A 24496-nucleotide genomic window follows, 5' to 3' on the forward strand; every position below is an offset into this window, starting at 1 on the left:
TGGAACATTTCTAGCACGCCTAGTGCTCCTTCCCAATCAGTATTACCTCCTTACATATTGAGATAATCACTCTTCTGACTGTATCACCATAGATCAGTTTTGTCTGTTCTTGAATTCCAGTTAAATGTAATAATACAGTATGTACAGTATGTGTCTGGCTTTTTTACTTTATCAATATTTTTGTGAAATTCATCCATGTTGTGTGTAGCCTTTTAACTGCTGAATAGTATTCTGTTGTATATATATACCACAATTTACCTTTCCACTGTTGGTGGGCATTTGCGTTGCTATTTTTTGGACTATTACTAGCAAAGCTGTAGCGAGCATTCTTACATGTTTCTTTTTGTAGACACTTGCACCCATTTCTAGGAGAGGAATTGCTGGTGTGTAGGGAGGTTATGCACATGATCAGTGATAGTAGACATTGCCAATTTTTCAAAATGATTGTACCAATTTACGCCTTTGCCAGCAATATGAAAGAGTTCTAGGTGCCTCTTATCCTTGTCAACACAGGATTTTTGTTGTCATTTTTCTTAATTGTAGCCATTCTGGCTGAATGTGGTATCTCATTAAGGTATTTATTTACATTTTTCCTTATGTTGAGCACCTTTCAATATGCTTGTCGGCTAGTTGAACGTTGTCTTTCCTGAAGTGCCTATTCTTTTCCCGACTTTAAAAAATTGGGCTGTCTTCTTATTGATTTGTAGTTCTTTACAGTCTGGATATAGAGTTCCTTGATACATGCTTTGCAGATATCTTTTCCAAGGCGTGGCTTGTCTTTTCACTCTCTTACTGGTGACTTTTGAAGCAAATTATATTTTTGAGGGATGGGGTCTCTGCTATGTTGCCCAGGCTGGAATGCAGTGGTTATTCACAGGCACCAGCATTGCCCACTACAACCTCGAACTCCTGGGATCAAGTGATCCTCCTGTCTCCGCCTCCCAAGTAGCTATAGTAAGACTATAGGTGTACTCCACTGCATCTGCCAAGCAGAAATTCTTAATTTTAACATAGTGCAATAGTTCCATGTTTTCTATTATGGTTAGTGTTTTTTGCATTGGATTTCAGAAATCCTTGCTTTTAGAGTTGGTAGGTTTTTTACAGGCTAATAAAAGAGCATTCCAAAAAAGAGCAAGCTTGAGCATAGGCCTGGTGTCTGAGAGGGATGGTATAAGTTGTGCCGGGCATGGGAGTTTGGACTGTGAAGGGGGTGGGGTGCGACAAAGCTAGAGGACTTAGGAGGGAGGCACACTTGGAAGGGCTTTCACTGCAGCCATGGGCTGGGTGTGGTGGCTCACACCTGTAATCCCAGCATTCTGGGAGCCAAGGTGGGAGGATCACTTGAGATCAGGGAAGAGCAGCTTCACCAACATAGAGAGACCCCATCTCTAAAAAAAAAAAGAATAAATTTGCCAGGTGTGGTGGCCCGCACCTGTAGTCCTAGCTACTTGGAAGGTGGAGGTGGTAGGATCCCTTGAGCCCAGAAGTTCAAGGCTGAGGTGAGCTATGATAGTGCCACTGCACTCCAGCCTGGGTGACAGAGTAAGACTCCGTCTCTTAAGGGAAAAAACCCAAAATACTAAGTCCAAATTGCAGCCATGGAGTCTGGACATTATTCTGGAGGAAGTAGAGGCATTGCTGGAATTTCTATGAAGTCAAACTAAACTCTGTTGTCTTCCTCTCAATCCCGTATTTGTCCCTCCTCGTCCATAGCCCTGTTCACTTAACACCAGTTCCAGACAGCTCTGGTCTCCCAGGACAGAATCCTGGGTGTTATGCTCCCTCCCTCTCCTTATATTCAGCTGGTTACCAAGTCTTATAAATTCTACAGTCTAAATGTCTCCAACAGTGTCCCTTCTTTTTCAACCCCAATTGCTACTCCCTTTGTTTTGGTTTGTCTTTTTGAGATGGAGTCTCAATCTGTCACCCAGGCTGGAGTGCAGTGGCACAATTTCGGCTCACTGCAACCTCTGCCTCCTGCGTTCAAGCAATTATCATGCCTCAGCCTCCAGAGTAGCTGAGATTAGTAGTGCATCACCATGCCCGGCTAATTTTTGTATTTTTAGTAGAGACGGAGTTTCGCCATGTTGGCCAGACTGGTCTCGAACTCCTGACCTCAGGTGATCTGCCCGCCTTGGCCTCCCAAAGTGCTGGGATTACAGGCGTGAGCCACCGCGCCCAGCAATTGCCACTACGTTTGTTCGAGATCTCACAATGTCTTATCTAGAATAAATCGGTCCCCTCACTGGAGGTTTTCCCTGCCTCCAATTCTCTCCACATCCAATCCATTCCTAAAGCACCTAGCATGATCACTCTAAAAAGGCAATTAATTATTCATACCTCTTCTTAGCTTAAAAAGCCTAAGTAGTTCCCCAGTACCTGGCATGTGGATTCCAAGACCCTTGATGATCTGACTCCAGCTCTGTACCCCTCATTTCTCACTCTTGAAAACCCTGGGGTCAAACCACTCTGGGTTTCTTTTTGACATCAGTATATGCTGCACAGTGCAAACCTCTGTGACAATGGGCACTACTCCCCTTTTTGCCTGTTTTTTCTTCCCCAACCTCTTGTCTTCTGTGCTTCCAAAGTGTTGTCATATCTTCCTCATAGCATTTAACACATTGGAGCTTTTGAGGGGAAGAACTTCGTTTTATCTTCATATAACTTTCCAGGACATAATAGGTGCTAAAGAAATGTTTTTGAATAAATGAATGAATTAGTTGGTGCTAGGCTCCTTTGCTTTTGTCCTAATTTCTGCATTCTAATGCACGACAGGCAAATAGGGCTGTTTTTCTCTCTCATTTTCAAGACCTGAAAGACTGTAATGTATACAGGAATCAGTTTAAGTGTTCAATGATGTGGCATTTCTTAGCCATCTTCCCCGGGGAGTTGGTAAGCACCAGATGCAACGCTATCAATGACATTTTGGTCATAGAACCTTGTTGGCTTAACCCATCTCTTGCTTATTTTAAAACATTTTCTGAATAGAGGTAAAGAACATGGTCTTCGGCCTCAAATAGCCTGGGTTCCAAAGCAAGCTTTGTCACTTTCTGACTTTAGGACATAGTTAATTCACCTGAAAAATGGGAACAATAATACAAGCCATAGTTATGAGAATTCAACGAGATAATGCATGTACTGCACCTGGCACATGGAAAAACGCTCAATAAGTGGTAGTTAGTAGACTTAATGTATCTCCGTGCCCAGGGGTAGCGCAGTAACCATGGGGAGCTCCTGAGAGACAAAACGCAGCCTAAGGGGAGGATTTGGGGCCCGGGAGGGCGATGGCGACGGTTGGGCTGCAGTACCGACTAGGCCGCATTCGTCTCCTCGGGCGCCTAGCCACCCCGTCCACGCCTGGTTCCCGGGCTGCAGCCTCTTCTCCGCCCCCTCACCCCCACTTCCCCACCGGAGGTCTAAGGGAGTAAACGCGGCGGGTGGAACCTTGTGTGGGCGGAACGCGAGTGCAGCGGTGGGAGGCTTCCGGGGGAGCTGCACGGGCGACGGGTCGGCGGAGGCAGAAAAGCGCCGGACGCCGGGGTGATCATGGACGCTTGACAACCTGCGGGCAGGCGCCGGCAGGCCGAGCCAGCGACTAAGAGGACCGAGAGGTGGCTCGGACAGGTATGAGCTAGCAAGAGGGTGGGCCGAGCGGGGCCGGCGCTCCAGGCTCGGCCAGACGATCCGGCTTAGTGCCGGCAGCCAAGGAAGCCCGCGGCCGTGCCCGCCCCGCCCCCGCCTTGGGGAGCGCGCCCCGCGGCTCACTCCACGCCTGCGGCCCTGCTTGGAGCATACCGCCCGCGGTGAGGTCTGCTGCAGCTTGCGACCCTCAGCATCAGTGCTGTGGCTGTCTTCGCTTTCCAATCCCCAAAGGCTGCCCGTTTGCCCCACTACGGTCCATCCAAATAGCGCCCTCCCCTGACGGGAATTTATCTTCGCTCTGTGCCTAGCCTCTGGCCCTCCCACTCCAGAAGAAAGCGACTGTCTCCATCTCTTTACATTCTCTGCGCCCACAGGCTTTGCTCCTTAAGCCGAGATCTTTTGAAGGGACAAGTTTCTCTCCATTTCCCTACCCGCTCTCCACCCCCACCTCCTAACATTCAGTCTCTTGGCAGAGATCCCTATCTGTCTCTTCACACGGGTCCTCCTGGAAGGACCTTTTCGCTCCTCCTCTCTTGACCATCACCGACCTCCTTTCTTCCCTATTCCTTCCCTTCTGCCTCATATCCTCTCCTCTTCTCTTTTCCCTTTCCCTTCCCTCCTCAAAACCCGTTGTTCCCCAGCACGTCACTTTTTTTTTCTGTGTCTGACCGGACCTTCTTAGGTAACCCTGAGTGAGGCGACATGCTTGTTTCTGTAATACTGTGGAAGGTTAACTATTATGTGTGCCTGCCAACACAAAACTTAGTTTCTCTTTCACCAAACTATTCTTCGAATTGTTCTTTGCTCCACTCTACTATACCGTCTTTCGTTCATTTTGTCACGCTGCTGTAATATGTATCATTCTTAGAGGAGAAATCTTACCTGGAACTCCTGTACACTCAGCTTGTAATTAGATTACACAGTTGAGGGACCCTCCTGTACTTAATGTCTTCGGAGCGCTTATAGAATATTTTCACTGTTTTCCCAAATCTTTTTGTTGTTTTCTTGAGTTTTTTTTACACATTCTGAAATTACGTTTGGTTAAAATGTCGTATCAGGAAGAGGCCGAATACAGGGATTTTCCCCCATGGTCTTACACAGCGTGCATGTTCTTAGTTTGAGTATGTCGCTGTTTTTCTTTCAAAATGATGTCTCCCTCTACCTGTGCTTACCTGACTTGATTAAATGAGACATCTTTCTTGTTTGGTTTTTTGTTTTCCTTATCTCTCTGGCTGTAGATGGGATTCTGATGACACAGTGGGAGCTGTAACTGATTGCTTTTGCTTACATCTGGTGCCTCTGGGTGTAGGCAGTATCCTTTATTTCTTAACCAGAATGTGTAAACGAGGTGGATATAAAACAGCTGCTGAGAAACTCCTGTGTTTTTCTTTAGCTCCTGGTCAGGTTTAAGGACTTAGAAGGTGTTGCCTCTGGAGGAGGGGCAGGTGGAAGTGAAATGACTTTTACAGAGTGTGTTTCAAACACCAGAATTTAGTAAAAGATCCTTTTAACTCCAGGTTGAACTCCACCCATCTCCCAAGGTGGTAATTGCATCTGGACTCAGGAACTGTTTTTTTTTTTTTTTTTTTTAAAGACAGTCTCGCTCTATTGCCCAGTCTGGAGTGCAGTGGCGCGATCTTGGCTCACTGCAACCTCCACCTCCTGGGTTCAAGCAATTCTTGTGCCGCAGCCTCCCGGGTAACTGGGACTACAGGCATCTGCCACCAGCCTGGCTAATTTTTGTATTTTTAGTAGAGATGGGGTTTTGCCATGTTGGCCATGTTGGTCTCGAACTCCTCACCTCAGGTGATCCACCCGCCTCAGCCGCCCAAAGTGCTGGAATTACAGGCATGAGCCATTGCACCTGGCCTGGTTTTTCTTTATCAACACTATAAAATTAAAGTATTCTGGTGTTTGATTCGGCACTAAATAGGCATAGACTTTGCAAAGGAGAAGGAAGAATGACACAATTTTCTTTTGGACAGATTTCAAGGCCAGAGAATGGCAGGGGAACAGAAACCCTCAAGTAACCTCCTGGAGCAGTTTATTTTATTAGCCAAAGGTACCAGTGGCTCAGCCCTCACTGCTCTCATAAGCCAGGTCTTAGAGGCTCCTGGAGTGTATGTCTTTGGAGAACTTCTGGAGCTGGCCAACGTGCAGGAGGTAAGAACGGTTTTCAAACAATTTCTCTGTCTTTGTTCTGAGACTCTCTGTAATTCTCCAGGTTTCTAAAGAATTTCAATGCTGAAGTATTGTGAACCTGTGAGGTACCCTATTGAGAGAGGGATGGGAATTGGTGGGGCAGAGGAAGAGATTGAGAGGATATCCTTGGGTCCTTTTATCCAGTATTTTTATCTCAACTTGGGTAAAATTAGATTGTTGCTAATAATAATCTAAAAGATAGTAAAAAAGTCAAGTTGATCCTGATAAATTAGAAAAGTGCTATAAGCATGGGCTGATGTTTAATAGGGGTAGATTCAGGCATTCTTAGGGACCAGAAACCTCCAGTGCATTATTGATAAGGAGGATTGGTCAGGGACACACAGCAGAAACTTACTGCTATTGAACATAAAATGGACATGAATAGGAGTGTATTTTTCTTGTGGAAAAGGACAGTGCTATGCTAAATGTGTTAGATATGACATGAAAAGCTAGGACGTAGTTCATTTTACGTGTTTGCTTGCTTGTTATTAAAACCTTGGGTATCCAGTTTTGGTCATTGTGCCTCAAAAATGAGAAGATCCATTGAACAGAAGGAACAAAGAGATGTAAAGCAATCTATAGTTCTCCACCTCTACTTCCCACTTTGAACATTTTTATTTGTTTATATTCACTTACTTGAGAAAAGTCTGTGAGCATCTTTATTGCTTTGTAGGGTGGAGGGTCATACTCAGGAGCTTTTGGTGGATCGGTGGGGCAGGTCCCCTTCCTCTTCATCCTCACAGGCTTCTGGCTTTGCAGGCTGGTGCTGGCTCTGTGGAAGGCTGCCACGCACCGATCTGGGTGGTGGTACCTCTTGTGAAGCATGTGCCGGATGCTGTTGAGAGTGGCCCTGCAGTTCTTGGTGGTGGCAATTTGCATATAGGAGGTGGTTTGCTTTTGTTAGGCAGTTTATCACCTTCATGACCACTACAACACCTTTGCTGTTGGCGCCACATCCACAGTCAGTTTTAACAAAAGGAGTTGCCGGCCTTCAGGTTGTTGGATTCGGAGCTGTGTGTCCGCCTGTTCCTCTTGATGGGGAAACTGCAGCAGTTCCCCACAGCGCAGCCATTTCAGGTGCCCACTTATGACTCCTCTACCTGTGATGGTCAGAGATGAGAAGAGCCACTTTTACTTTTTCATTGTAAATTTTTATTTAATGTCAGGCTTGCTTGCCAAACTGTAATCTCTGTGAGGAGGTCTGTAGTGCTCAACATTGTTTCTTTAGAGCTGAATACATAGCCTGACACACAGTAGGTTTTCAATAAAAATTTAATTTGCCAGAAGTGGAAAATGAGTTTTATGAAGAAAATTTGAGAGAACTGGGTTCGTTTTTCAACACAAGAGATGACCAAAGGGTAATATGTTCCTTCAGGTTCATGAAAAGCCTGCATGAATATGCCAAGTAGTTGTTTTGTAACTGTGGAAGATTGGCTAAGAGGAGATGGTTGGAAAGTAAAGCCAGAAAGGCTTTATTGATTTAGGCCAGGGGGAGAAGTGTTGGAGTATCTGCTCTGGAGAAAATACTCTTTTCCGGCTAGTTTTGTTAATTATGTGTCTGAAAAGTGGGGGCTAGATTGGATGGTCTTTACCAGGTTTCTTCCCCTTCTGATTCAGGGACTTCAGGAGGTTTGTGGTAACCTGAGAAAGTAGCCTGAGGTATTAGGATGCTGGAGTTCTCCATAGGGTGCTTGGCAGACCGCCTTTATCTCTCCATACATTGCGTTTTTCCTTATGTGAGCTGAGAATAAGCTGGTTGCCTTTCAGTGATCTGAAATTATAGATGCATTTCTTGGAACCTTTATTTTTTTAAAGGCTAAAATTGAGTAGTACCGCGATTCCTGTTTAGAGTTTACTGGGCTTGGTAAGTTGGAAGGGTAACAGGAGCACGTTTGTGATTTAAAAAAAAAAACAAAAAACTCACCAGTTAACGTAATTGACAGCAGAGAAGTTACAGGCAGAACAGTGGCTCTTTCGTTTTTCTTCTACACATGGCTTTTTGCCATCAGCATCAGTGAAGAGTAAGTAATTTTAATGAACATTTTGATTTGGAGCAGACTGATACACTGGTTTTCTGTCCCAGCCTGGCTTTCTGTCATGCCCTGTGATGTGCTGGTCTCTCCCAGGGTTCATAGTCCACATGTAGTCCTGAAACTTGGAAGCAACCCTGAGCTTTGTTCACTTTGGATTGGTGGTGGCTCATGCCATACCTACCAAGCTAGTATGTAGATATGGCTGCTGCAGTCTTTGTTTTAATGCAAACAGAATCTTGAGAAGATTTGAACTCCTTCCAATGCTTAATGCTTTGTATGTGTGTGAGAGAGAAAAGCAGTTCCTTGGGCATGCTGTGTAGAAAGTAAAACATTCCTGAGGGAGAGATATTAAATTTGGGGCTTTAATAATCTTGTTAATTTTTTCCCAAAGAATCAGAGTTGGAAGAGAGACCCCAGGGGCCAAGTAATCAAATAGTACAGAATAAACAGCCATGGCATCTTTGACACATGCTCACCCGTCCTCTGTTTGAACACTACCGTGATTGGTAGACAGTTTGGTCTGTGGTGAACTTTTTTTTCCCTCCTCAGCTTGCGGAAGGAGCTAATGCTGCTTATTTGCAGTTGTTGAACCTGTTTGCCTATGGGACATACCCAGATTACATAGGTGAGTTGGTGAAGATCCTTCAAAAGACTTGTCTTAATTATGTTGCTCAGTTTGGAAGACCATCAAGGTTTGAGATATAAAGCATGGGGTAGTGCGGAGACTTCTTGACCTGGCTGCCTCCCATTTTGCTGTGCCTGGTAGGTGACCTCACAAAGGGAATTTTCCTTCTCACCTTTTATATTCTAGTGGGTAAAATGGGGACTGTGTGTGCTCATCCACAAATGTAGCCCTTGTTTATTTTCCAGACGAGATTCTTGAGGACTGGTGTTTGTAGGGCTCTTGGAGTGCCATGAAGTGTCAGAATACCCACCTGTAGAATATTTCAACATTTTAAATATTATCAAAATAATACCAGCATATTGAAGAAAATTTGGAAAATAGATTTTTAAAAAGTCACTCATAGGCTGGACGCGGTGGCTCATGCCTGTAGTCCCAGCGCTTTTGGGAGGCCGAGGCAGGCAGATCACTTGAGGTGAGGAGTTTGACACCAGCCTGGCCAACATGGTGAAACCCTGTCTCTACTAAAAATACAAAAATTAGCTGGGTGTGGTGGTGGGCACCTGTAATCCCAGCCACTCTGGAGGCTGAGGCAGCAGAATTACTTGAACCTGAGAGACAGAGATTGTGGTAAGCTGAGTCGCACCGCTGTACTCCAGCTTGGGCAACAGAGCAAGACTCTGTCAAACAAACAAATAAATAAATGTCACTCATAGTTGTATTTCCATCAGACTTTGGATGCTGGACTTTTTTGTGCCCCTTAAGTTTGTGTTTTGTATTACATAGGTATAACTGTGTATATAGTTTTATGTCTTGCTTGTTTCCCACTTATAGACATTTATCCATATTTTAAGTCTTTGTAATATTTTTAATATTTCACAACCTAATATTTCATAGTCTACTTAGCCCATTTTCTGTTGTAGGGCATTTGAGTCATTTTAAATTAGAATCTTAAATATTAGGATGAGGTATTTGTGTGTCCAAACAGTAACTTACCTTCTACCCAAACCATTTTTTTCTGGCTTTCCTACCCTTTTTTAATGGTATGACAGTAGCCTGATACTCAGGGTCTTCTCTACGATATCCCTGACTTCTTCTTTCTCCCTGGTCACTTCTACTTTGTGCGGCTCTCAGACTGGACAGTTTGCCACTTCCTGGTACACCACATTTTTTTCTGACCTTCCCTTTGTTCCAGGGAGTGTGTTCTGTTTTTCTGTCCTCGCTTACTAAAGAGGCAGCATTGCAGACTCTGTTACCAGACTGCGTGTAGCCAGCCTGGCTCCACTTCTAGTTGTGTGTTCGTTGACAAATTAAGTAACCTTATGCAGCTCAATTTCCTCGTCTGTAAAATGGGAGTAACAATATAAGTCCGTTATTCCTTACCTATGTTCCTCGAAGCTACATGTTTCAGAATTTAGAATTTTTGGGACTTTAAAAAGGTAATATGCGCATGCCTTTTTATGTAACATTTTCAGAGGAATGTGGAAACAAGTGGGATAAAAAGCCTGTCTCCGTTCAGGTCCAAAATTCTCACCAGGTGAATTTCAGCACCATGCTTAAGGAAAAAAAAATCAGTTTGGATTTAGTTTGTTGGAATCCAGAATTATGGTTAAGTAATTGAGGACACTTGGAATTTTGTGGGGTGGTTGTTAAGATGAACTGGATGTGTGTATGTATGTGTGGACCTATGTGATCCATAAGATGTAAAGCTTGCTATTTATGTTAGCTGCTGCAGCTGCTGCCCTTGCTGTTACTATCATTTATGGTTACTATTGAAATTTTGTCTCTTCCTCGAGGCTCAACTCAAACTCCATCTTGTCCATGAATTCTATCTCCCGTACCTCCCAAATGATACTGTTCTCTTTCTCTCTCCCCCTCCCCTTTCATCTCTTTCTCTTACCCCTACCTCCTCCCTCTCCTTTCTTCTGGTAGCTTGTACCTTTCTTCTGGTAGTTCTGCTTTGCATTTGTAGCTATTGAAACATCTGGTTGTAAGACCGAGGACAAGTCCAGGGCCATGAAGTTGCACACCTCTAGGTGGTTGGTGGCCCTGGAGCTGTGCCATGCAGCAACACTGGCAAAGCCCATCTTATTCATCCTTGCTTCTTCTCAGGACAGAGTATGCACACAACAGATGCTCGATGAAGATATGTTTAACTTAGCTGAATGTCACAAGGGGCACAAATAGTACTCCATTAAGATAATTGCCACATCATTTTGCTTGTTTGCTTTTTAGGAGACTAAACTCTGTGTTTGTAGAAACTGAGTCTTTTCTTCTTTGGAAGTACATAGTCTTCCAAAGAAGACAGAAATATTTGCCAAATGAATAAGTGCAAAGTCATGATAGTGATTCAGTAGTAGATTTGGTTTGGGGAGTTGTTGAGCTTATTCCATAAAAGAAATCCTAATTTTATTTTGTGTCTTGATTTTTGTGGTGGGTGGGACTGAGCAGCCAACAAGGAGAGCCTGCCAGAACTGAGCACAGCTCAGCAGAACAAGCTGAAACATCTTACCATCGTGAGCTTGGCATCAAGAATGAAGGTACGGTCCTGAGCCCTCGCTTGTCTTCCTCCTTATCCCAAGTCAGCTGTCTCATTGGCATCAATGAGGGAAGTCCCAGCTGCACATAGGAGAGTCACATCATAAATGCCTAAGATTTGCTCAACAGAGGAAAAGATAAAATAGTGTAGACAAGTACTCTCCATTCCATACAGGAAAAGTATGCCCAGCAGTGATTGACTCAGCAGGTCTCAGTCCTGGCATGCTGTGGTGCTGCATGTGGCATGAGCATTTTGCCATATTAAGGGGAGACTGCTGGTAAAGATATACATTTTTCAAATAGCAAGGCATCTCAAGGCAAGTTAATAACTTTATCTCTTGCTCAGTGCACAGTGAACTGCCCATCCTGGAGGAAAAACTTGCTATATTGGACTAGCTAGAATTTTTTTTTTTTTTTTGAGATGGAGTCTCACTCTGTCACCCAGGCTGGAATGCAGTGGCGTGATCTCAGCTCACTGCAACCTCTGCCTCCCAGGTATGAGCAATTCCCCCTACTCAGCCCCAAGTAGCTGGGATTACAGGCATGGGCCACCCTGCCCAGCTAAATTTTTTTTTTTTTTTTTTTTGAGACAGTGTGTTGCTCTGTCACCCGTGCTGGAGGGCAGTGGTGCAACCTGGGCTTACTGCAGCCTACACCTCCCAGGGTCAAGCAATTCTCCTGCCTCAGCCTCCCGAGTAGCTGGAATTACAGGCACCTGCCACCATGCCCAGCTGATTTTTATATTTTTTAGTAGAGTCAGGGTTTCATCACGTTGGCCAGGCTGGTCTTGAACTCCTGACTGCAGGTGATCCACCCACTTCAGCCTCCCAAAGTGCTGAGATTACAAGCATGAGCCACCATGCCCAGTTAGATTTTTAATATACTGCTTTTCTCTGGGATTTTCAAGGGTTTATTACACTAATTGGAATTTTGCCTCGTATGCTAACTTTAGACCCTAACCTTGTATAAGATACCAACCACTCCCCTATACCTTTAAGTCCTCTCCCACAGTTGATTTAGAAGAAGCTTTGCAGCCAGCTGCTCATAGCCATTAATAATGAAGGTCCAGATTTAGTTAATTTATAGTTGATTTTGGCTCTCTGCCTAATCCCAGTCTAAGTGTCTTAAGTTTCTGTGGGACTATGCCTTTTAAAAAATTTGGTTTTAGCATTTCCCCTCCATGATTGAGCTTCAGAGATAAATTAATTTATTTCTTTCTTTCTTTCTTTCTTTCTTTCCTTTCTTTTCTTTCTTTTCTTTCTTTCTTTCTTTCTTTTCTTTCTTTCTTTTCTTTTTTTTTTGGAAGACAGAGTTTTGCTCTTATTACCCAGGCTGGAGTGCAGTGGCGTGATCTTGGCTCACTGCAACCTCTGCCTCCTGGGTTCAGGCGATTCTTCTGCCTCAGCCTCCTGAGTAGCTGGGATTACAGGCACCTGCCACCATGCCCGGCTAATTTTTGTATTTTTAGTAGAGATGGGGTTTTGCCATATTGGCCAGGCTGGTCTCAAACTCCTGACCTCAGGTGATCTGCCTACCTTGGCCTCCCAAAGTGTGGGGATTATAGGCATAAGCCACCTACCTGGCCTTTTTAACTTAAAAAAAAATTTTAAATTGAGACACGGGTCTCACCATGTTGCCTAGGCTGGTCTCAAACTCCTGACTTCAAGTGATCCTCCCATCTCAGCCTCCCAAAGTGTTGGGATTACAGGTGTGAGCCACTGCACTTGGTCTGTCTTGTTCTTGGATTGCAATTTCGGTTGCTGAAATCAGTTTATCTGATCTAATGACACATTTCTGATTCTCAGCCTAGCATTTCAGGTGGGAGGGCTATTTTGTTGGGAAATGAGGACCTGACCTTTTTTCTTGTCCTGATTGTGGACTTCTCAAGTGTAGTAAAGAAGTAACAGTGACCCTTTTCCTCATTTCTGCAACCTGTCATTGTAAGTCCACCCACCGCCCATGGATATCTATGCCTTTAGCCATAGAAAACCCTTCTAGGTATATTTGCTCTCTTCTCTGTATGTATCTTCCTCGTGTTTGTTTCTACAGATTTGATCATTGTGTTAATGTTCAAACTAGTAGTGATGTGGCAAAGGATTTGCAGAAAACTGGAGTCTTGGAGTCATGTAGAATGTTGGTACAGCCCAATAAAGAACTATTGTTGGGGAATTCATATTGGTTGTAAGTGTCTGAGAAAACAGATACAAACTTCAGAGTGATGTCTGAGCTGGCAGTACCTGTTGGCCACCTATAGGTAGATGTGCTGGCCTGCAAGTTTTTTTTTTTTTTTTTTTTGCACTCTGCTGGGCAAGTAGCCAGTTCTTTCCAGTGACTGGGATCTGCTGGAGATTTATGGTGATCTGACAAAGTCTGAAAGATTCCAGAAGGTGGCAGAGTGGCATATACTCAGTAGTTCCCTTTCTCTTCACTGGTACAAGTTTTTAGGATCTCTGCAAGTATGCTGCAGCATGTGAAATCTGAAGGCTGGGGGAAGCCAAGGAGGCAGAGAACCAGGAGTTTGCTTTCTTAGATGTCGTTGGGTCTTTTAGGTCTCATGGTTCATTTATCCACCTCTTGTTGCCCTAGCTATTAATAATTACCACTAGTCTGCATTTCCCGAGCCTAGAGGCAGCTGTTGGCTATGTGAATAATACCTGCATTTTTGCGAATGCTTGCCAGATGGTTTTTATCATGATCACATGGCCTTATCTACAGTGTATCCCCTACTCCGTGTTGCTGAAAGACCTGGAAATGCGGAATCTTCGGGAACTAGAAGACCTCATCATTGAGGCTGTCTACACTGACATCATCCAGGGCAAGCTGGACCAGCGAAACCAGCTGCTGGAAGTGGATTTCTGCATTGGCCGTGACATCCGAAAGAAAGATATCAATAATATTGTCAAGACCCTGCATGAATGGTGAGGCTGAAAGGAGGAGGGAGATATCTAGTATGTCTTTTGTGCCTCTCCTTGCAAAAATGTGATTTCCTGGTGTCAGCTGAGGGTTTGGGGTGGGCCTGTGGCTACCTGGGAGCTGGGGCTTAGTGAGCCAGAGAGTGGGGCTACATTTGTGATCACAGCTGTGCAACAACAGGAGTCATTTCAGGCCTCCTGGTGCCTTGGTTGTGAAATAGTTCTTGCCTTAAATGCAACTGGGAGCTATTTAAAAGTGGGCTATAAAATGCCCAGGGTTAGCAGGTGGAGTCTGTGTGTCCTAGCTGTGTGAGGCTAGTCCTGCCCTTTCCAAACTCACACTCAGGTTTGACCAAACTCAGGAAGGCTAGTGTTTGTAAAATTCTTTGTTTTTATTATTATTTTTTCTATCCCTGTTGAAGTTAACATGTTTATAAGATTATTTGGATAGAAGAACTTATGTTCAAAATCAGTAACATATTGGGCTAATGTTTGTGAAACACCATGAGGGACATGGAAGACAAGGAGTAGGTCATTTTAACTTGGAATACAACTCATACAAAGAATATTTGATAACTATATTCTGGTATATAAAAAGCATTGGGACATTGGCGTTTTCTCTGTTTTAATGGAATTTGATATTTACAAGAGCTGTCACACGTTCTATGAGGATTTACTGTGGAATGATTTAAATTATTTGGGGCTTATAAAGTCAGATGGACTGATTGGAGAAGTTTTAGCTCAGTTTTGAAGGAGTACCAGGATTAGAGTATACCTGGAGGTGAGGAGAGTGTGTTCCCAGGCATGCACATGGCATGTTGGGAGCTGTGAAGCAGAGCCAGCGAGCTTCATGCACAGGTTTGGGAGAGAGAGAATCTCTGCTTATCCCCGAGGAAGCATATCCAGAGAGGAGCAGTGCCACTTTGACTCCTTGGGGCCTGATGCCCGCTGAGTTTCCCTCACTTCAGCTACTCTTACACCCCAGGACATGTGTTGCTCACTCCTCACCCCAATTTCTGTCTCAAGTGTAGCCCCAAACACCTCTGTACAACATCTGACACAAGCAGAAGTTTTCAATAGGTTACAAAACTTAGGATAAATAAGAAATAAACTTAGAAATACCCCAACACGAAAATGGTCTGGCACACGAAATCTAGTTTCTGAACCTGCCAAAAAATTGGCTGTCCTATTCTGTTTTTGACATGGCTGACACAGCTTTTTATGTCCATAGTCTGGTTTCCTGTTTTTAAGCCCCCAAAATGTTTGACATGGAGGTGCCAGGCTAACTGGTTACCACAGGATGTTTACTAGTAGAGACTCTTACAACTCATGTTTAGGCGCTGGAGGTAGATTGAAACAAAATTGATAGGCTGAGGGGTACCACATATATGGCAAAATGCTCACACTGTTGGATCTTAAGTGGAGGGAATGGGGATATTCATTGTAGTCTTTCAACTTTTTCGTTTTTAAAAAAATTAATAGTGGAGAAGATAAAATAGGAGGGTTATGGCAATTAGGAAGCAACTTAAACTTCTGAGAAAAGGAGGAAACTTCAAAACAGGATGCTTTTAGAAAATCTTTTTTTTCTGTTGAGAAAACTGTTGAGAAAAGGACTACTCAGTGCCATCTATAAAATCTATTCTACCTTTTTTTTTTTTTTTTTTGAGATGGCGTTTCACTCTGTCACCCAGACCGGAGTGTGGTAGTGGTATGGTCTTGGCTCACTGCAACCTCTGCCTCCTGGGTTCAAGCGATTTTCCCGCCTCAGCCTCCCAAGTAGCTGGGATTACAGGCACCTGCCACCACACCGGGCTGATTTTTGTATTTTTAGTAGAGATGGGGCTTCACTGTGTTGGCCAGGCTGGTCTTGAACTCCTGACCTGGTGATCCACTCCCCCGCCTCCGCTGGCCTCCCAAAGTGCTGGGATTACAGGTGGAAACCACTACCCCCGGCCTGTCCTACCTTCTTTAATCGTATGTGCTACACAACCATCTTCCATGAGATACACAGTTGAGAATTAAAGCTGTATTCTAAGAAACTAGCCCCAGACTACCATATTTGTCTCCTAATGTCCTGCATTATGTATTTATAAGTACTTGTCTTTGGGCGCGTGTGAATGGGCAAGAGATGTGGCAGAGGGAGTATTAAAGGAGGTCCCTGTAAGATACTGGGGAGAGCTGTTGGGGAGGAAGATTTCGGAGCCTGGAAGAGACTTCCCAGGCCATTCTGCAGCTCAGGGCTGGTGTTCTCCGTTGTAGGTGTGATGGCTGTGAAGCAGTTCTGCTGGGCATCGAGCAGCAAGTTCTGAGAGCCAACCAGTACAAAGAGAACCATAACCGAACTCAGCAGCAGGTAGAAGCAGAGGTAAGGAAGGAAAGGAACGTTTGTTTCTCTCTCCAGGGCATACCTGTTTATTCCTTTGCAGTGTTTATGTTTTTGTTTTGCGAATCTTGGTGTAGATGAAACGAGCAGTCACCAACAAATGGGCCTGGGTTAGGTGCTGGGGTACAGGGATGAGTGTGACACGGCTCCTACTCTTGGTGTTCTCTGTTTTTTCCGATTCCTGGTCAGCATAGGGTGATCGATCAGGCTTTGAGAACAGAGAATGTTGTAGTTTCAGTACACATGTACTTTGCAGCTGTAGAGCAAAAGAAAATGAGTTTGGGGATGGATCTTAAAAATGGATAGAAGGGCCGGGCGCGGTGGCTCAAGCCTGTAATCCCAGCACTTTGGGAGGCCGAGGCGGGCGGATCACGAGGTCAGGAGATCGAGACCATCCTGGCTAACATGGTGAAACCCCGTCTCTACTAAAAATACAAAAAACTAGCCGGGCGTGGTGGCGGGCGCCTGTAGTCCCAGCTACTCGGAGGCTGAGGCAGGAGAATGGCCTGAACCTGGGAGGCGGAGCTTGCAGTGAGCCGAGATCGCGCCACTGCACTCCAGCCTGGGTGACACAGCGCGAGACTCCGTCTCCAAAAAAAAAAAAAAAAAAAAAAAATGGATAGAAGGATGGTGATAAGTTACCAGGTAGAGTGGAGGGAGGGGTACAGCTGGGCAGGGGCATGTGGGGCTTCAAGGCCCTGGGAATGTTCTGCTTCTTAAGTTGCGTGGTGGGCACCTAGTTTCATTTTATTCTTTTTGTCTGAACTGTACATATATATTATAAATGTGTAAAATGCGTGACATATTTCATATGGAAAGAAGAAAGGGATAAAATTTGGCAGATGAGCTGCAAGTGAAGTTAAAAGGATGTAAGCGTGGTTTTGTGACACCTGGCTGTTGAGGAAACTTTTAGCTTCCTGGACAGATGTGGGCCCCAGCCTTTGCGTTATGGGCATTTGTGTACGTGTAACCTGACACATGAAGTGACCTCACTTCAGAATTTATTTGAAGCCCTGAAGATCAGAAGCACTGATTTTCTGTAGCATTGGAAGTTCTTTTCTAGGGCGGATGGGGTTTGAAGTATTAATGATGCTTAATGAATTTTGAAAATCAGGTGTCTAAGAGTATGGCAGAGTGGGACCCAGAATTGCAGCTAAGAAGCATAAGAGATGAGTAGATGTGCCTTTCAAAGGGGGATTTGTGAAATTTGGAGTGATTCCCTGTACTGTTATATGCACTTCTTGAAAATAAAACTTGTATCCTATTTGTAAGGCGAGCTTCTGGTCCCATGCCTAACCCATAGTAGGTACTCAGATGTTCAACTGACTATTTCTGGCACACCATGAAAGTGTGTCAGTGGACTGCTGCACTCTGCTTTTCATGAACTTGAGCTAATTTTTTTTGAATACACACACACACCACCCTATATACGTATACTCTGTGGATGTTCAATTCATAGACCATGTTTAATCCTACTAGCCAAGGAAGTATGAGGCTGAGTATAGTAACTCACACCTGTAATCCCAACACTTTGAGAGACCGAGGAGGAAGGATTGCTTGAGTCCAGGAGTTCGAGACCAGCCTGGGCAAGGAAGTATGAACTACATTTAACAGCCCAAAGCAAAGACAATTAGGAAAATCAGCCTGCTGTTTTTCTAATAAGCTGTGCAACCACCCTCTTGATGATGGTGGCCCTTTCTCTTGGGATTGAGGTCTGAACAAAGTAGGAAGGGCTGACCACTCTCTCCTTTCTGTTTATTCTTCCCTATAAATCAAACTCTGTACAAAGTGAGGTTGGGAGGCTAACCACACTACCGAATCTTTGGTATCAAGGTCATTAACGAAGGTGAATGATACTAGTTTTAGAATGTGAACTGTTCACGTTTATTTTCATGATAAATAGCATCCAACAAAAGAAAGGTGGGTGTGCACAGAGCTATTGTAGACACGTGGCTAAAGTTTGAGACACTGACTAAAGTTTGAGGCACACCGTGTAGTTACACAACAGCGTAGACTCTTTAAATTTTGGTTATTTAAACACAGAGGATGGGTGTGTGCACTAGCAGAGCCTGGTGCTGCCAGCAGGTGGCGGTAAGGATTTAAGTTTGAGAAAAAGAAATCTGAGGAAAAGGCCAAGGCCACCTCCACCACCAATTAAAACAATCTGTTGACGTAATAATCTTTTAGAAAATCTGAACCAGACCAGTATGGTCTGTTCCCTGAGCATGGCCACAGCTTAGGGCCTTGTCATTTTTCCCATTTAGCAAATGCATGATCTCGCTGCTAAGTGGTGGAGGCTGCTTGCCACCTACTTGAGGCACACGGAAGGTACTCACCAAATAGCTACTGACTTGAAAGAAAAAGAAGTCTACAAAGCACCAGGGTGATTCTGTCGTATTCTGTTTGTATTTATGCTTCTGTTACCCTTGGCCTAACTTTTAAAAGCCGATTTTGTCAACTGATTGGTGATCTTTTCTTTATTTGTCCTTAAATTAGATTGCTTGTTTTCAGAGGGAAAAACGTGAAGTCCCCCTCCTGAATCTTATAACAACAGCTTTCTTCTGGTGAGTTGTAGCTTTAAGAGCCCTCCTTACTGAAGTCAGCCCTATCGCAGACTGTGGAAGAATATTCTTTCCGTTTAGGCTTTTGTGGAAACCCATGTTAGTTCTAGTTCCAGCATACCTGGGGGACCATTATGAGCTGTTTCATTATTTCTGAGAAAGCACTGTGGTGGGGAGGTAATACTTAGAACATTACAAAGCACTTCCACATTTAAATTTGATTTTGTAAAGTATTTTCTTTTTGAGAGACTGTCTCAGTCTATCACCCAGGCTGGAGTGCTTGGAGTGCAGTGGTGCACACACAGCTCGCCGCACCCTCAACCTCCTGGGCTCAAGCAGTCTTTCCACCTCAGCCTCCCAAGTTGCTAGGACTACAGGTGTATGCTACCACACCTGGCTGATATTTTTCTTTTCTTTTCTTTTCTTTTTTTTTTTATGGAGAACTGGGTTTTGCTGTGTTGTTCAGGCTGGTCTTGAACGCCTCACCTCAAACTATCCTCCGACCTCTGGCTCCCTCTTTGTTGGGATTACAGGCGTGAGCCACCATGCCAAACTCACTTTTCTTTTTTTTTTTTTTTGAGATGGAGTTTCACTCTGTTGCCTAGGGTGGAGTGCAGTGGCGTGATCTTGGCTCACTACTGCAACCTCCATCTCCTGGGTTCAAGCAATTCTCGTGCCTCAGCCTCCTGAGTAGCTGGGATTACAGGCACCTGCCACCACGCCCAGCTAATTTTTGTATTTTTAGTAGAGACAGGGTTTCGCCATGTTGGCCAGGTTGTTCTTAACTTCCTGACCTCAAGTGATCCGCCTGCCTCGGCTTCCCAAAGTGCTGGGATTACAGGCCTGAACCACTGCACCCGGCCTCATTTTTCTTTATATTTGGATGTGCCTATGTCTGATGTTATATGGAATGTTAATTTATAACTATTGCTACGTTTACAAAGTAGGCTATATTCCAGTCATGGAGTTTGTAAAGTGTAACTGGACAAAGTAAGCTCTGTTTTCCATTATGTAGAAAATCCCCTAGGAGTTAGTGACAATCTTGAGGTTTATACAGTGCACCAAAAGTATGCTTCCTGGTGCCTCTTGGAGAGGGGTGCTCTCTCCATCACCCAGTTCTCTTTTTCTTTGTAGCACTTTTCCAACTGTGCACTGCATTTCCTCTCATCTGCCTTTCTTTGCGCCTCAACTGAAGGAAGGTTTCCTGTCACAGGAAGCTCTTTCTCCTTTTGCCTAAATATTTAAGGTCTCTGATGGAACTAGGCTGCATTTTTGCTAGCAGTGCAATCCTACTTGAAAATTTCTGAGGTTCATGTTTTGAGGAGCCTGTAAGCCAGGCCACTGGAGGAAGAAAGTCGTTAAGGACTCTACCGAATTTAGGTAAAAGAAGACAAGTCTGTGGGGATGATATTTGTTGTCAGTTGAAGGGTGGCTCTGTGGAAGAGGAATTGGAATTTTTAAGAAAGTCCACAAGGCCAAAATGCGTTTAATTGGTTGACCTACCGGAGTGGCCAATTTGGAGTCCTAGAAGGAGCTGTCTGCGCTTACAACTGCCCAGCTTCTGGAAGAAACTAGTTGACTTTTTTTTTTTTGTTTTTGTTTTTTTGTTTTTTTTTTGTGTTTGAGACGGCGTCTCGCTCTGTCACCCAGGCTGGAGTGCAGTGGCGCAATCTCGGCTCACTGCAAGCTCCGCCTCCCAGGTTCACCTGCCTCAGCCTCCTGTGTAGCTGGGACTACAGGCGCCCGCCGCTGCACCCGGCTAATTTTTTGTATTTTTAGTAGAGACGGGGTTTCACCGTGTTAGCCAGGATGGTCTCGATCTCCTGACCTCGTGATCCGCCCATCTCCCAAAGTGCTGGGATTACAGGCGTGAGCCACCGTGCCCGGCCCGAAGCTAGTTGACTTTTAAGATCCCCTTTCGCTAGGAGAGTCTGTCAGTGCTTCAGAAGTCTCATTTGTGAGTTGTGTGTTATAAATGCAGCGGTAAAGCTAACTTGAGCAAAGTGTCTCTGTAATGGATCCCAGTGTGAGGGCCATGGCCCTGCCCCGGCCCAGGCCGGGCCTTTGTGGAGGATAAAGGGCTCATTTCCTAGGCTTAGAGACTTGCCCAAGAAGCCCTCCTTTCCTCTGCAGGATGTTTACATTTTGCCTCAAAGTGGTAACAACTATAGAGGACTTAGATTTGTCAGCAGTCTTATTGGAGGAATGAGGTGTATGCATCTGAAACACGAAGGAGATGCAGTGGTGTGGGAGGCCATCGAAGAGTGAGAGGCACTGCCAGGCAAGTACAGGTTGAAGGGTGGCAGATCAGTGTGGGCTGCAGCAGTCAGGGCAGGTTGTGTGGACCTGGTGCTCAACTCTCCAGGCAGGATCAGAGGGGCGACCTGGGGAGGAGCAGAACCTCCCCCAACAGGGTGCATGAAAAACAGAAGGGCATGGGGGAATGACTGCTTCCAAGTGTGGTGTGGGGGACGAGTGTGGCTGAGATGGCTTGAGTGCGGGGCATGTGTTGAGGAGTGGGAAGGAAGGTACCTAATCTTGGTATTTCAGAATTGGAGAAAAAACCGAGTTTTTCCCTGAGCCAAGTCTTATTTCTTTTTATTGCATATCAGGGTTACTGACACCTAAAAAAGCTGAATGAGAGAGCAGTTTGTACAGGACAAAATTGCTTGAGGAAGTAAATAGGCATCTGAATGACAGGGGAAAGCGTCCATGCTTCTGTCTACTTATTTGCTCAAAAGCTTTTGACAGGATCTTGAATCTCAAAGGCTTTTAAACAGAATCGAGTCACCATGAGAGAGGGAGGCTGCGTTATGGTAAGGAGTGGCAGTACAGAAAAGAAGAAGGCTTACCCTTCTGAGACTGCAGAAGGGTGATACGCAGGCTCCCTCGGGACCAGAGTGAGAATGGTGAGTTCGTGGCTTTGTGAAGGAGAAGCATTGGAAGTGTTGAGCTTTGAAAAGAAAAAGAGTAAAACAGCAAAGCCTTTGGGGGTCAGTTGAACTGGTCAGTTGCTGAGAGGCTGGCAGCAGAGCATTGCCTTTGGTGAATGTGCCACAGGCAGAGTTTGCTCCTTGGCTGGCAGGTCAGGGACTCATCACTCAGCCCAGCCATAGATACTCTGAGTCCAAACCTAGCCCAGATCACCTTGGGCCACTCTAAAGAGAGAAATAAATGCCGGTGTTACTTTCTGATAGACCGGTAATGACTTTATGCTACAAAAACACAGGTGAAGCAGATTGAAAATATAACCATTATTTGGGGATTAATGTCTTTTCCTTACTCATGCAGGGGTTATGAGACTGTCAGTAAATCTAAGACATGTTAAATAATGTAGAAAACTATTTGTAGTATAAGCTGATTGTTTAGTAAAAATTATTATACAAATAACTTGAGGAAATAAGGCTAAATAGTGTTTATCAGCCAAGATGAAATTAGGAATTTTTTTTGGTTTTGTTTTTAAATTTCTAATAAAGCTATTTTGCCAAATGGGAAAGGTAATTATTTGCTTGGAAAGATACCGTTTTGGAAATACAGTCCTTGAAACAAAAACTTGTTAGTTTTCTAATGTCTTTCTTGATTAAAATTTTGTCAGCTTTTGGGGAAACCTTAAAACACATTCCCTCGGTAATGTTAAATTGCAGGATCTTCTTTGGAAGGCACAGGTAACTGACATGCAAATAAATAAAGTCAAGTCACGCCCTTTTTAACCTCGTATAATCTTCTGGATATTTTGAAAATATATCAAATTGAAGAAGCCTTAGAATGTTATTTTATAAAGCAGTGTTCCCTGAGAAATCAGATTTCTTAATTTTTCCTCCAATGTCATCAAAATATGCCTTAGCTGGGATGACAGTATGTGTCTGTAGTCCCAGCTACTTAGGAGGCTGAGGCAGGCAAATTGGTTGAGCCCAGAAGTTTGAGGCCGGCCTAGGCAACATAGCAAGATCCCATTTCTATTAAAAAAAAAAATGCCTTAAAGTAAAACAAATAATATCTCTTTTATCAGAGAAAGAGATAAGCCATTGACTTGCTCCAGATCATTCACTCACCACCTTGCCAGGTGACTCACTGAATAAGATACACCAAAGCAGCAGTGAGCTGCTGGGAGGGCGAGATGCCTCAGATTCTGGGTTCCCAGATGGTGTTTTCTTGTCTGGCAGGACACTGGATAAACCCAGAGATGACTCCCCTCTCTGTTTATTTTATAGATATATTTATTTCTAGGCACTGGGTCTTGCTGTGTCACCCAGGCTGGAGTACAGTGGTGTAATCATAGCTCACTGCAGCCTCAAACTCCTGGATGTAAGTGATCCTCCTGCCTCAGCCTGCTGAATAGTTAGGACTATAAGCGTGTGCCACCACACCAGGCTAATTGTTTTTGTCTTTAATTTCTTTTTGTTGTTGTTGAGATAAGGTCTCACTTGAATGTCACCTAGGCTGGAGTGCAGTGGTGCAGACATGGCTCACTGTGGCCTCTACCTCCTGGGCTTAAGCGATCCTCCTGCCTCAGCCACTTGAGTAGCTGGGACTACAGGTGCATGCCACCATACCTGGCTAATTATATATGTGTGTGTGTGTGTGTGTGTATATATATATTTTTTTAAGGGTCCCACTATGTTGCCCAGGCTGGTCTTGAACACCTGCTCTTGAGCAATCCTCTTTGCTCAGCCTCCCAAAGTGCTAGGAGTATAGGTGTGAGCCACCATGCCCAGCCTGCCCTCTGTAATGACTGTTCCAGCCCACAGTCCTCTGTCACTCTCTCTTCAGAAAGGCTACAGTGTTGATTGAGGTTACAGAAGTTTGGGGCATGGCTCTTCCCCCCGTCTCAAAATAGTGACAACAGAAAATAATTTATGATCTAGTTAAGGTGGATTCTGTAGATGATGGCTCTCCTCCAGGAACCCAATTTTTGTCTCACTCTCATAGCATTGTTTTGTCTTTCCATTTGGGCTGTCTCTTACTCTCAAGCTCATGAGATATTCTGACTGTTCAGAAGTTTTGACCCTGACAGCTCCTTTTCACTGTGTGGAAAACTGGCTGGGTGTGGTGGCTCATGCCTGTAATCCCAGCACTTTGGGAGGCTGAGGTAGGAGGGTCAGTTGACCCTGGGAGTTTGAGAACAGCCTGGACAACATGGTGAAACCTTGTCTCTACAAATAATTTTTTAAAAATTAGCCAGGCATGGTGGCAAGCACCTGTGGTCCAAGCTGCTCAGGAGGCTGAGGTGGGAGGATCACTTAAGCAGGGCAGTTGAGGCTACAGTGAGCTGTGATGGCGCCACCATACTCCATCCAGAACAACGGTGTAAGACTCTGTCTCCAAAAAAAAAAAAAAAAGAGACTAAAAAAGCTATTACTTATTTGACTGCACAGTTCTTCCCTACCACCACCATCCTCTTCCTGCTGTTTCTTCCTCTCAACGAACTGAGGAGCAAAGGTTTGGATCAGTCACCTTTCAGCAGGCAATATAGCAGTACTGATTCGAATGTAAAATGTAAATCCACTTTGATCTGGAAAGCTCACTTCTAGGAGTATCTTCCATGGATGTTCACAGAAGTATGCAAACGTAAACATAGAGGGCTGTTCAGAGTAGCACTGAAA

General features: G+C 44.5%; 1 protein-coding gene across 10 annotated transcripts in view; it reads left to right on the forward strand.

Moving 5' to 3' along the window:
- COPS7B (COP9 signalosome subunit 7B) overlaps positions 1-24496 on the forward strand; it is a 28128-nt gene that overhangs the window by 1235 nt on the left and 2397 nt on the right. For 3 of the 10 annotated variants that reach the window (XM_021924124.2, XM_021924126.2, XM_021924123.2), the window contains 6 exons: positions 5628-5805; positions 8427-8502; positions 10951-11039; positions 13753-13955; positions 16209-16314; positions 18829-18896. In XM_021924124.2, the coding sequence (XP_021779816.1) occupies positions 5644-5805; positions 8427-8502; positions 10951-11039; positions 13753-13955; positions 16209-16314; positions 18829-18896 (704 nt within the window). In that variant the 5' untranslated portion in view covers positions 5628-5643. Of the gene's footprint in view, positions 1-2129; positions 3625-5627; positions 5806-8426; positions 8503-10950; positions 11040-13752; positions 13956-16208; positions 16315-18828; positions 18897-24496 lie in introns of those variants that run through there. The other 7 variants (XM_021924125.2, XM_003908077.5, XM_009183308.4 and 4 more) reach the window with 7 other exon arrangements.

Source organism: Papio anubis, chromosome 10, assembly GCF_008728515.1.
Source record: "Papio anubis isolate 15944 chromosome 10, Panubis1.0, whole genome shotgun sequence".
Taxonomy (NCBI): domain Eukaryota; kingdom Metazoa; phylum Chordata; class Mammalia; order Primates; family Cercopithecidae; genus Papio; species Papio anubis.